General features: G+C 41.5%; 1 protein-coding gene across 1 annotated transcript; it reads right to left on the bottom strand.

The window, feature by feature from the left end:
* Positions 1–210: 210 nt before the first annotated feature.
* Positions 211–10,471, bottom strand: RAB9B (RAB9B, member RAS oncogene family). Its single transcript, XM_078064763.1, has 3 exons — positions 10,087–10,471; positions 4,874–4,945; positions 211–3,721 (listed from the first exon to the last, which is right to left on the bottom strand). The coding sequence occupies exon 3, from the start codon at positions 3,677–3,679 to the stop codon at positions 3,074–3,076; it is 606 nt and encodes a 201-aa protein (XP_077920889.1). The 5' UTR covers positions 3,680–3,721; positions 4,874–4,945; positions 10,087–10,471; the 3' UTR covers positions 211–3,073.
* Positions 10,472–11,854: the final 1,383 nt, after the last annotated feature.

Raw genomic sequence — 11,854 nt, 5'->3', positions numbered from 1 at the left:
TTAATCTTTTGAGTTTGTTTCCCAATCAGTAGAACCCATCTCTCTGATCATTAGGTTGTGGCTGCTTGGGGTACCACGGTGAAAACATGATCCAGAGGCCACATGCAGTGCAGTCTTGAAGAGTGATTTGATTGGTAAGTACCGTCTGTCACTCCCACCAGTTGCTCAAAGAGAGAAAGGGAGAGAAGAAGCACAAACACTGTATACTGGTTATTCAAAATGCACTTTTTATTCACTTTAACACAGAGGATTTTTTTTTTTTTTACAGTTGAAACAAAATATCTGATACACAATTTTGAGTTTTTAGCAGCACCTGCAATGAGAGGATCGTGGAATACCTCAAGGTAAAGTAGAGATGGCTGAGGCAGGCACAAATTAACCTGAAATTCATCAATCCACTGAAGACATATGGAATCTGAGGCCCCCTGAATTTAGCCCAATACATGACAATAAACTAAATAAATATTCTTTATGATGTTTTAATGGACTATTGAAAAACAGTAAGCTCCAATTAGAAATATCTTATTCAAAAAAATCCAGTGTTCGTTAAAAAAAACTTTCTGAAAATATTGCACTGCACATCCTAGTGTATACAATTTCTAAGCCTATATGCACAGTTCCTGGTACCCACAGATTTCAGCCTTTGGTGTTTTATAATCTTACCCAAACTTATGTCAGCACCCCAGTGAGTGTTACTCACCAAAATGCCACTGTTTTTGTCATTTAATGTTAACTGCTTTTATTAAGATATTGTGTAGTGATTTGGCAGGAGAAAATTGGTATGGCTAAGAGGAAAGGGGCTTCAGATGACTTGTCAATAAAATTAACACTTGCCTCGGTTAGACAGGAGGTCTATGAATAGGATACCCACATAATTTTTTTTACTTAAATGACCACATGCTATTCTAATAGTGACAAGTACTTTTGTGAGTGGATGGAGGTCTTTCTGTAAGCCTGAGATCTACAAATAGAAACTATTATAAGCAGAGTGCAAGTAGAAAGAGAAGGCCCCAGGTCTCATGCACTTAAAAACAATTAGCATTTAACAGTTCTGATGTACAGATTTTCACCCTAACATGATTGTAGCAAAACAATCGTAGAACTTGGAAGCCAGTGTGACTGGCTATAGGCATAGGCAGGAGAGGGACCAATACTTAAGAGCTGTGGGGTCCCAGTTCTGGCTTCGACTTCTGGCATCAAAATTACTTTGACAATGGGGTCAGGACTCTATTTAAAAGGGAAATATTGAGTATGACTGGGTTGAGATACCGTCTTCCACTTGTCTATTTAGCCAAAAAGTCCCAGAGCTCTTAAAGCACATAAGGTCCCACATGTAAGGCTGATTCCATATGTGGCTATAATGGAGAGTTCTAGGCTATATTCCCTAGGCTATAAGCTCCTGCTTCCTCCCCGGCCTCCATCTCTTTTGGGGGGTCACTTCTAACTGTCCCTCACTACCTTGGGTCACTATTTTTTTTTAATATAGATGTTTTAAAAGTAGAGATTAAAAGCTTTGCAGGACAAATAGATCAACCAACAAGAACTAGACTGCATATTTGTAATACAGTATATAGCTAGCAGTCATGGTAATCAAAATTTGACAAACCGTTCTTGTATTTTAATATGGTATTTTTAGGATATTTATATCAGGGCACATAATAACTACTCAGAGCTCAAGAATTTCTCCTGCTGTGGTGCCAAAGAAAGAGCTGTGTAGTTGCCGTTAAATGCTGATCCCAGAATAGTTTGAGAATTTTAAAAGTCCCTCTCCAAAGGGACTCCAAAATCCCTCTTAGCTGTTGTCTTAAGAAACATCTAATGACAACACAGCACTGAAACACAGTTTGTACCTTGCAGATTCATAGAACTTAGAGCTGGAAGGGACCTTAAACCAAATATCTAGCCAGGACAGAAATTCTTTTTTATGGTATTTTAACAGATGGTCATCTAGTATCTTCTTGAATATTTTCATTGGAAGGGAGTTCATTATTAAGGCAGTCCATTCCACTGTTGGACAACTCTATGAGAAATTCAGTCTACCACTGGGTTAAAGTCTGCTCTCTTGTTACTTTCAGTGTCCTAGTTTGGCCAGCTGAACATACAGTGCAACATACAAGATATTAGTTCCTTCTATAATAAATATTTGAGTTAAGGAACCTTGTGAGAAAAGCCCGTTATCCCCCAATCTTTTCTGAAGGTTTCTCTGAGAGCAGAGCACAGTGGGCCAAAGGACCCTCAAATTTATGAGCAGAGAGCACTGCATCCAAAGCCATATACTAAGCAGCATTGCTAAATTGGTAAGAGGTTGTCAGAGAAGCAACATCCCTATGCAGCAAAAGTAGACTTACGAAGTAAAAGCAGACCAACCATTTATTTGCAAGGGCGGTTGGCATATTTAAGCATAATCCATTCACTAGTACCCTGTTACTTCAAACACGAAGAGTATAATCAATTTCCAGTGTCATCAGTGTATCTCTTACTGAGATATTTTTTGAAAAGCTCAAATGGGAGCAAACCTTATAGGAGGATTCAAACAAGGCAGTGTACATCACTGTACTGTTATATACCTAATTATCACAACCTCTTTATAATTGAAGCTTAGGACATCCTTGTTTGCATTATTATTTTTTTTATTGTAATACAGCTCAGAGTCTTATTTTTTCTTCCTTTGGCAGAAATGTCAGAAACTGATGGCCAAGAGTCCACGGTGACATTTGTTAGTTGACTAATGGAACACTTTTAGGGATAGCTGTAGCTCTTTAACTCCTTCATGCTGCTGGGTTCTAAGTTTAAACTGTGATTTGAAAATATTTAAATCTCTCAGGACTGAAGCTTTCTGAAAAGTCCTGATACACACAAGAAGGAAAGAGCAGAAATCACGCAAAATACACTTGGCTTGATAAAGCTTTTTTTTTCTTTTTAATCGCTCTACAACCTCAATTTGAAAGGCTCTGATACACAATCACAACCTTCTCTCTTACCCTTTTGTGTGTGTGCCCTCTTAGAGGGGCACAGTTATTCTGACACTATTGACCGAACAATTTGGGGCACACTTTTAAAAGGCTTCCTGCTTTTAACAGCATGAGGATCCTGCTTTGGAGCCACTGTTCAAGTCAATAGTGTGACCTAACATGCAATGCTCCAGCTGTTCCTCTACGGCCAACACCTGCCTGACAGCTTCTTCAAAGGCCACTGTCACGTTAGTATCATCTTTGGCACTTGTTTCTAGATAAGGGTAATCTCCATTCTCCATGCACCAGGCTTGTGCCTCCTCAGTAGTCACTTGCCTATCCTCTTTGTCTACCTTGTTACCCAGAACTACAAAGGGGAAGTGCTCAGGGTCTTTCACATCTGCATAGTAGATGAATTCTTTCTGCCAGTTACCAAGGTTCTCAAAGCTCTGCCGGTCATCCACGCTGAAGGTCAAGAGGCAGCAGTCTGCTCCCCTGTAGAAGGGTGTCCTAAGGCTCTTGAAACGCTCCTGCCCTGCAGTGTCCCAGATCTGGAGAGTTACAAAACGTCCATCTACCTCCAGATCTCGATTTAAGAACTCTACCCCTATGGTGTGAAAAGCCTGGGAGTCAAACTTATTGGTTACATAACGGTTCATAAGCGAGCTTTTCCCAACTCCACCATCACCCAAGAGAATAACCTTTAAGAGCAAGGATTTCCCACTCATTGTTGCAGCACCAGTTGGGGAGGAGTTTATAACCAAGAGAACCTGAAAATAAAAGAAAAAGTAGGAGGGAAAACAGTTAAACCTGAAACTGAAATCAACTTCATAGTAAATGTCTCTGAATTATATGGCCTACTCATTTAACCTCTCTTGATTCACGGTCATTAACTATGTAGTACAGCAGAAGGAACAGAATCCTTTTGCATACAAGGGAAAATAGGTCTTGTTTTTCTGAGGTCTTCTGCCTGTGCCAGGAAAATGGCTGAATGCCATGGGTAAATGGACTAGCAGATGGTGCTATAATTTGGTTCAGTTCAGACCCTGTTCTAGGGGAGAGAGCCTAGAACAGGAATACCACTCAGATGTGTAACCATATTATGAGTTTCCAGTTTGACAGTTCCAAACAAGAGGCAAATAGTACAAAATTGATTTGGAGTTTGAAGCCTGTTCATGACGGACCCAAGAATTATTGAGGAGAGAAAGCTGTAGAAGCTGAAATTTTAATTACGTCAGTAGAGTTTGGGGCTACAATTAGACTGGACCCCAGAACTTGGAAGAGAGATAAAGGTCAAGTTTCTTCAGGCATTTGCCTCATTATACTTGCATTGATACAGATACCCTCACAAATAAAGGATCTTCCATAATCTTTTCTTCATGGAACAATGACATGTAAATTGATGATTGTTGACTGGGATCATTGTAACAGCTATCATTTAGGAAGAAATTCTTGAATAGCTTATTAATTTTTAGATTTAGGTTCTAATTCCATAATGGCACCAATGAAAATAGACTGTAAACTTTAAAGTGCTAATAACAATGCAGTACCCTTCTTGGTACCTCCACAACATGTCTGTACATGGAATACCTAGAATGCATCTTACAATAAAAAGATCAAACGTTTACTGAACAACTAACCGGTACTAGATTTTGGTAAGTACTTTCACACTAGGTCCATTGTGGGAACAAAACAATGATGATGTTAACTGGGTGTTATTTATGCAAGAGACCCAAAGAGATGAAAACCAATTACTAATCAAAAGAGCACATGCAAAAGAGCTTCTGGAGGCACACACATTTGAAATGTAATTTTAAAAAGCCTCATTAGTCCTTAGTATTATTTTGGTGCATGTGTAATAATTATATATTTTTCTAAATATTCCTTTTTAAGAGATCAAATGAAAAAATATATATACCTACCCAGTTGGGTCTTTGCCACAATTTTAGTCTTTTCTTTTCCTTGTTGTTGTTTTATTCTTTCTTTTTAGGGTTCTAGAAAATGGATTGGGAAATATTATTTTTAAAAATGTATAATAAAACAAAGTTAAGGCTATATATAAATATACTCAAGTCAGGAAAGAAACAGACCCACCTCAACTTACCTGTAGAGGATGCTTTTCACAAATATACTTAAGAGTTCAAAATGCTACAAATGCTTAACACGGACAAAATAATATTATTGCAAAAACTTTAACTTGTCCTAATGAGTGTACTTCATATGGCTTTTAGAGTTTTATATTGTCCCTCCACTGAACTCTTCATTCAAAGTAAAGGTAAATCAAAGGAAGTAGATGATAGTCATAATAGATGATATTCAGGAAAGGGAAAGCACAGAGGAGGAGTCTAAGACATGTCGAAATCCTAAGTCAGAGATGAAAACTCCTTCCCTTTATGTCTACCAATGTTCCCATCTCCAAGAAAGTTATTAATGCATTCACCAATCTGCCTCGAGGTTGTCTCTGAAATTGATTCCGTAAGATCAGAGAAGAAATAATAATGTTTGGGGGCGCCTGGGTGGCTCAGTCGTTAAGCATCTGCCTTCGGCTCAGGTCATGATCCCAGAGTCCTGGGATCGAGCCCCACATCGGGCTCCCTACTCAGCGGGGAATCTGCTTCTCCCTCTCCCTTGCTCCCCCTGCTTGTGTTCCTGCTCTCGCTGTCTCTCTCTCTGTCAAATAAATAAATAAAATCTTAAAAAAAAAAAGAAATAATGTTTGGAGATTCCCTGTTTACAATATATTCTTTTTTTTTTTTTTTTAAAGATTTTATTTATTTATTTGACAGAGAGAGACACAGCGAGAGAGGGAATACAAGCAGGGGGAATGGGAGAGGGAGAAGCAGGCTTCCCGCGGAGCAGGGAGCCCGATGCGGGGCTCGATCCCAGGACCCTGGGACCACGACCTGAGCCGAAGGCAGACGCTTAACGACTGAGCCACCCAGGCGCCCTACAATATATTCTCTTGGCTAATTATTTTACTCATTAATTTTGATCATGTCTTGAACACAGGTTTTAGTATTTAACTGGCTTTATTAAATTCAAACACAACATTCACTTAACATAGTTAATTATGGCAAGAGTGTTATTTAAGCAGCATCAAGAGTGCTGGTCTAAAGAGAAAAACGGTTCTTAGATTTGTTGAGTATTCTTTCTTAAGAATAAAGAAGAGTGTAAGAAATCTCTATTGCCTAATAATCTCATGTTATTTTTTCAAATATAGATAAAGCATATAATAAGGAATTCATCAGAGACCTAAATCAGTAATTATGAATTTAAATAATGTCTTCTAAATTGATAGGCTTTATCTTCCTTCTTGGTCTATATCTACTCTAAAAAATTTTCAAGTTTTCTACCATTACTGATTTTTGTCCTCTTTTTTCCTGCTCTCAAATTGCTTTCTTTGGAACTAGTTCAAGTAACAAACATTTCTTTAAATGGAAATGAAACAAGCATTAGCACACTTCTTTATCCTTTATATGGGTCTGTAAGATAATTTTACAGACTGCTCACTTAAAAAAGGAACAGAGGAAGTACAAACTTGGGTAACAGTACTGGTAGTATTAAGGGCCCGTGCCAAATGAGCTTCCTCAAGTTCCTAGCAAACAGGTGTTTACATGATTAAACAACTCACTAACTCTCCTTTCTCAGCTGTGGATAAACTCAAATGATGGTCAAGGACTGAGTGAATGTGGAAACCAAATACTCAACTCCAGGAATAATGATGAAGTATTAATAACCATCTGAGATAATGCTGCAGTTGCTTGTGCATTCCCTATTTGGTCATTTGCACATACAACTTCTGGGTACATAGGTTCCATACCAGGGAAAAGGGAGGAAAAGCAGTGTGGCTCCGTGTGAAGGGCACTGGGTTGGCAGCAATCAGGAGACAAAAGTCTTCACTACTACGCCATTCATTTATTTTATGAACTTGAGCAGGTTATTTAATCTTGCTTTGTTCCAATATCTTCCTATACAAATTCAGAGCTGATAATACCTGCCCTACTTAACTCACAGGATTTGGCGGGGCGGGGGGGATGAATAACTTAGGAAGTTTGCAAAAATTTGTAAGCATGTATTGAAATTTTGGGTTTGAGATTTTTGTTCCTCTTGCTCCTTCACCTCCTGTCATTCACTGTTGGGGGCCTTGTGACTCAGTATGAACCCTCCTCAGAAAAGGCCTGCCAGTAGGAAGATCACAATTCTTCCTTGCCTCTTCCTTCAATATCTGAGAAGGCCTTGTTCCCTAACAATTTTGAGTATCTGCATACACCACAGAATCTTAGCGTCAGGGGGACCCTAAGGGTCTTCTGGTCCAATCCTGCTACTGATGATTGAGAAAACATTTGAGTGCCTATTGTGTGCTCTGTCCTTACTAGGGTAACCCTCCACTCTCCTCCACTGTCTCCAACTCCCATTTGTCTCCTGAAGGTAGAATTGAATACAGTTTAGACATGTCTCCTTGTCTTCAGTCACTAAATCCTGTGGATTTTTCCTTGGAATATTCTTTCCCGGTCCCCTGCTACCATCCTCACTTTTACCCACAACTCCTTGCATCTAATCTATTGTGAAAACTTCCTGGCTCTTCTCTCCCTGCCTCTGGTTTCTCCCTACCTACTTTGCAAAGCTTCATTACTTGAGCACCCATTGGGTGTAGACACTGTTGGAAATGCATACATTTTTAAAGCAAGGTCCTACCCTCAAGGAATTTATGAATTAACATATAAACTTCAGATCTCACGATTTACAGTTGAAATGGTATCATTATATTGCCTTATTTAGTTTAAAACCCTTTTTTTTTTTTTTTTTCTAAGTATGTCTTTCCTACACAACCAAATTTTAAATTCCTGGATGGTAAAACCCTTGTTTGTATGTCTTTGAAGCCCCTCCATCCATGCAGCAAGCATATCCTTCCTAGGGATAATCAATAATATTCGCTTATTAGTTAACTGTTTAGGTGGGTGCTCAGAACTAATGCCTCTGAATTGATGCCAAGGTACAAGAGATCTGCAGTTCTGTAAGATGTCCAAATACTATTATTTATTTGTGACTAAAGAGCAGAAATTACGGACTTATCTGCATCACTTTCTAGATGGGACTTACCAGGGATTTCACCTGTTGAAAGCCAGTGGCAATGCTCTAGTTTCCCTCCCCCGCCCCTCCATTTTTAAGAGAAATATATAAATTTCTCCATCTCCACCAAATGTCAGAGCAGTATAATTATCTCCACATTATGTTTTCAGTGGAGGCTGGCGTCCCAACCATCATTATCATTATCATCATTTGAAAATAAGTGTGATATCCTTTAGTACATACTCAAAAAGGACTAGCACAGTATAAAAGTAAACCAAAATTTTTTCCTCCTCCAGAATATGCCAGATTAAAGTCAAACCTTAAAAGAAGATAGCATTAAGGAGGCAATGGAATTCTTTGATAAACCTAAGTACATTTAACGGGAAAGTCAAATCCCTTATGCATCTTGTATGGGTCCCATATCAGCTTAGGATTTTGACTAAAATGTTTAATCTGATTTTGGTCCTATTCAGAGAAAGATCTGCCTTTGAACAACTCAAATGTCCTGGAGATGCAATTCCCCTTTCTTACCCCACTCTCCACAATTAACAAGAATTTTCTAAGAATAGTATATTCACTTTTTTTTCCCTAGAGTCTAAGTCTCAGACAATAAGGTAAATTAGAAACTCACATAACCAATGCTCCCTAGTTTTCTTTGTTCTTCAACACACTTGAAACCTTTTGAATCTGCTGTGCCCGCACCCACACAGCTTATTAAAATTATTGTATTTAGCTGGGGATGCTTAGGGGTGTGTGTGTGGGGGGGGATTGTGAAAAGAAGCAGTACAATGACGAGAAAGAGGTTGAACCTTTGAAAACAGAATATTTTAGTGTGATGATGGATAGACGAGAAATAGAAAAGCAAACTGGCAACATCAGTTTGGTTGCCATGGGCGGAATGATGCTCAAATCCATTGTGCAGTTTGTTTGGGAGCATGTGTTGACAGGGATGTGGTACTGTAGGGCTGGGGGTAGCGGAAGAGCAGCAGGGGAGAGCTAGGTAGTGGATGAGAGTGGCCGTGGTGGTAATCTGCACAGGGGAGGAGCCATGGTTGAAGCTACAGGGAAAGCCCATCTTGGTGACACACTGGTTGGGCCACCCAACTCACTGTTGACTCCTGGCACAGTATTTGGAAAATATTGCACTGGAGAACTGGGCAGGGCTTTCTTTAACTTATGTAAAAATCAATACACACAAGAAGTGACTGCGTCTTTGAGACCCTCTACCTTAAATGGTGTAGGTTGTTTCCAGTACAACCTGATGCTTGTTGGTGGGGGTGGGGGAGGGTTCTGTAGCGGGGAAGCCGTCTGACGCACTGGATTCATTGTGTAGAGCAATCAAGTTATCAGCTACATTCCTGCTCTGAGTCCAAATGCCACAGCTGTCATGCCACTGAAACACTATTCCCACATTTATGACCATATTTATATCCTATATGCAACCAGAAGGGTTCAATGTGGAATTTCACCTCTAACCTTTCACTCCTCACAACAACAGCTCTAGGGCTATGAGCCCGAAGGCACACTAGATAGCAATTTGGCCCTGTCCCAGGCCACTTCTTCCCAAGTAGACTGCCAGGAGACAGGTAGGTGAGGTTTGGGTGACATTAAGAGAGCAGAGTATAGGGGAAAGAATCTTCCTTAGGAGACTGGGAATGCTGTTATCTCTACGACAGGGTCACTGTTGGCATTGGGGATCTAGAAAGCGAGATGTTACGCACAGTTCCAACTACCTCGGACCCGGGTCATCTCACCTCATCCCCATCTCTCAGAACAAGCAGCTGTGGCGCATGCGCACTGAGCCACACCCGTTCCCCACGGAGCCCTGCGTCTATCTGCGGGGCTTTGCCAGCCGCTCCGAATTACTCAGCAACGCCCCCCTCCATCGTCACCTTCCCCCCCAACTCCGACCCCTGCAGTGCCTACGCCTCTTTCCCAAGGTGCAAATGCCCCGGGGGATCACCTAGACCTCCCTTTCTCCCTCTTCCCACAGGCCCCCCCATCTCCCGGCCGCCCGCGTCCACTGGTCGCTAGCCCCCTCCCTGCCCACGCACCCGCACCTTACCCAATACAATGGGAGAGAGATGGTGGGGGGGGCCGCGGGTGCCAGGCAGGTCAGCTCTGCGTGCCGGCAGTCCGGCTCCTCAGTGACACGGTCACCGCTCCTGCCGCCTCCTCGTCCTCGGTGGGGCAGCAAGAGCAGCTCGGACCTCGGTGGCCTGACAGCTGCCGCTCGCGCCCGCCACCGCCGCCGCGCAGCGTCTCGCGCCCGCGCCCGCCAGGGGAGGGGGCGGGGCCCGCGCCGCCTCCTTGTGCCCCTTTCTTGGAGCCGGAGACCCGGCGTAGCGGCCTCCTGCCCTCGCGTGTCGAGAGCGCTCCCTGGCTCGCTCGCTCTTCCTTCATGCGCAGGGTCCAACCCTGGCCTCCCTTGTCCTCTCCTCTCCTCGCCGATTAGTAGGCACAATGACAATGGACCGTCAACTATTGCTCTCCCATTTAGCTCCTCTGCTGCCCGGGCCACGCCCCATTTCCTGCAATTATCCTTCAACTTACCTCACATTTACCTTTCCTCCAAACCCTCTACTTTTGCAGAGAATAGCACATACACCCTCTGGTTTCAAATAACTCAGGGAAACCCCTGATCACAACGCATTACTAGACCCTCTAGCTGGGCACTGCTCATGAAATTCTCTTGGCAATCCAAACAGAAAGGTTCACATTGATAGCTCAGGCCTGGAAAACACACTGCCCTTTAATCTTAACAGTTACCTTTCTAGACGGCCACACAGAGAGTATTACCTGAGGTTTCTGGACATGTTGCTGGGGCAGAACGCAGTGTTCCAATTGTGCTTAGCCACCCAGCCAGTCCCTTTTTGTGTCCTGTGGCCCTCTGGTACCTCCAACTAGTTTGTGATTTTTTCCCCCTGAAACCAAAAGAGCTCCTGGGGTCATTTCGCTTGCACTCCGACTCTCTGTCAGGCAGATCCACCTCCGAAGCTTCCCCGATGTATGAGAACCTGTGCCTGTATGGCACTGCCCCTCACTCACCATGTGCCCCCCTCAGGGCTCTCACATATGCTCTCCCTGCATCTGGGCCACTCTCTATCTCTTCACAAGTCAACCACTCAGTCAATCTCACAGGCCCCAGGTTAACTGTCACTTCCTTAAGGTAACCTTTCTCAATAACCCCAGAATAGAGAAAGTGCCCTGATTTCTTTTCTGGTGGCCCATATAGCCAGCCTGCTGTACTTTTCCTTCATAATATGTATCCATTTACGATGAGATATTTAAATGTATGATTATTTGATTGAAAACTGCCTTCTTCCACTAAACTATGTTTTACCATAAAGTCCAGGATTATGACTGTTTAGATTTTCCATCATATCCTCAGAGCCTAGGTCAATGTTTATTACATAGGACATGCTCAGAAAATATTTGTTTAATATGAATGAAGGTTATATCATCAATTATTGTTATTTTAAAATAAAATGAATGGATCTAATTGAATCCCTTGTGCCTCTACTTAAACTAGTCCTGCCCCCCACACAAACACCCTAAAACACACTTCTGATAAAGAGATGTACTTAATCCTCTAAATCAAATTTTTACTCACACATTCTTATTTGTAATAAAAGAAAACTTTTGAGCATGGGCCCCAATATATGTATATGTATTTATAGGTTATATATATGTACTACTGTGTATATATACTTTATACATTACATTATAGATACATTATAATACATATACATTACAATACTCCAACACAGAAATTTAAAAAGAATGAGAAAAAATAAATATGTTGATGTCTCTGTGTTGTCTTTCTGCACTCC

The sequence above is a fragment of the Halichoerus grypus genome, chromosome X (genome assembly GCF_964656455.1).
Source record: "Halichoerus grypus chromosome X, mHalGry1.hap1.1, whole genome shotgun sequence".
In the NCBI taxonomy this organism is placed as follows: Eukaryota; Metazoa; Chordata; class Mammalia; order Carnivora; family Phocidae; genus Halichoerus; species Halichoerus grypus.
The sequence above is the reverse complement of the archived record's forward strand: the minus strand, read 5'-3'. Positions and strand labels throughout refer to the sequence as shown.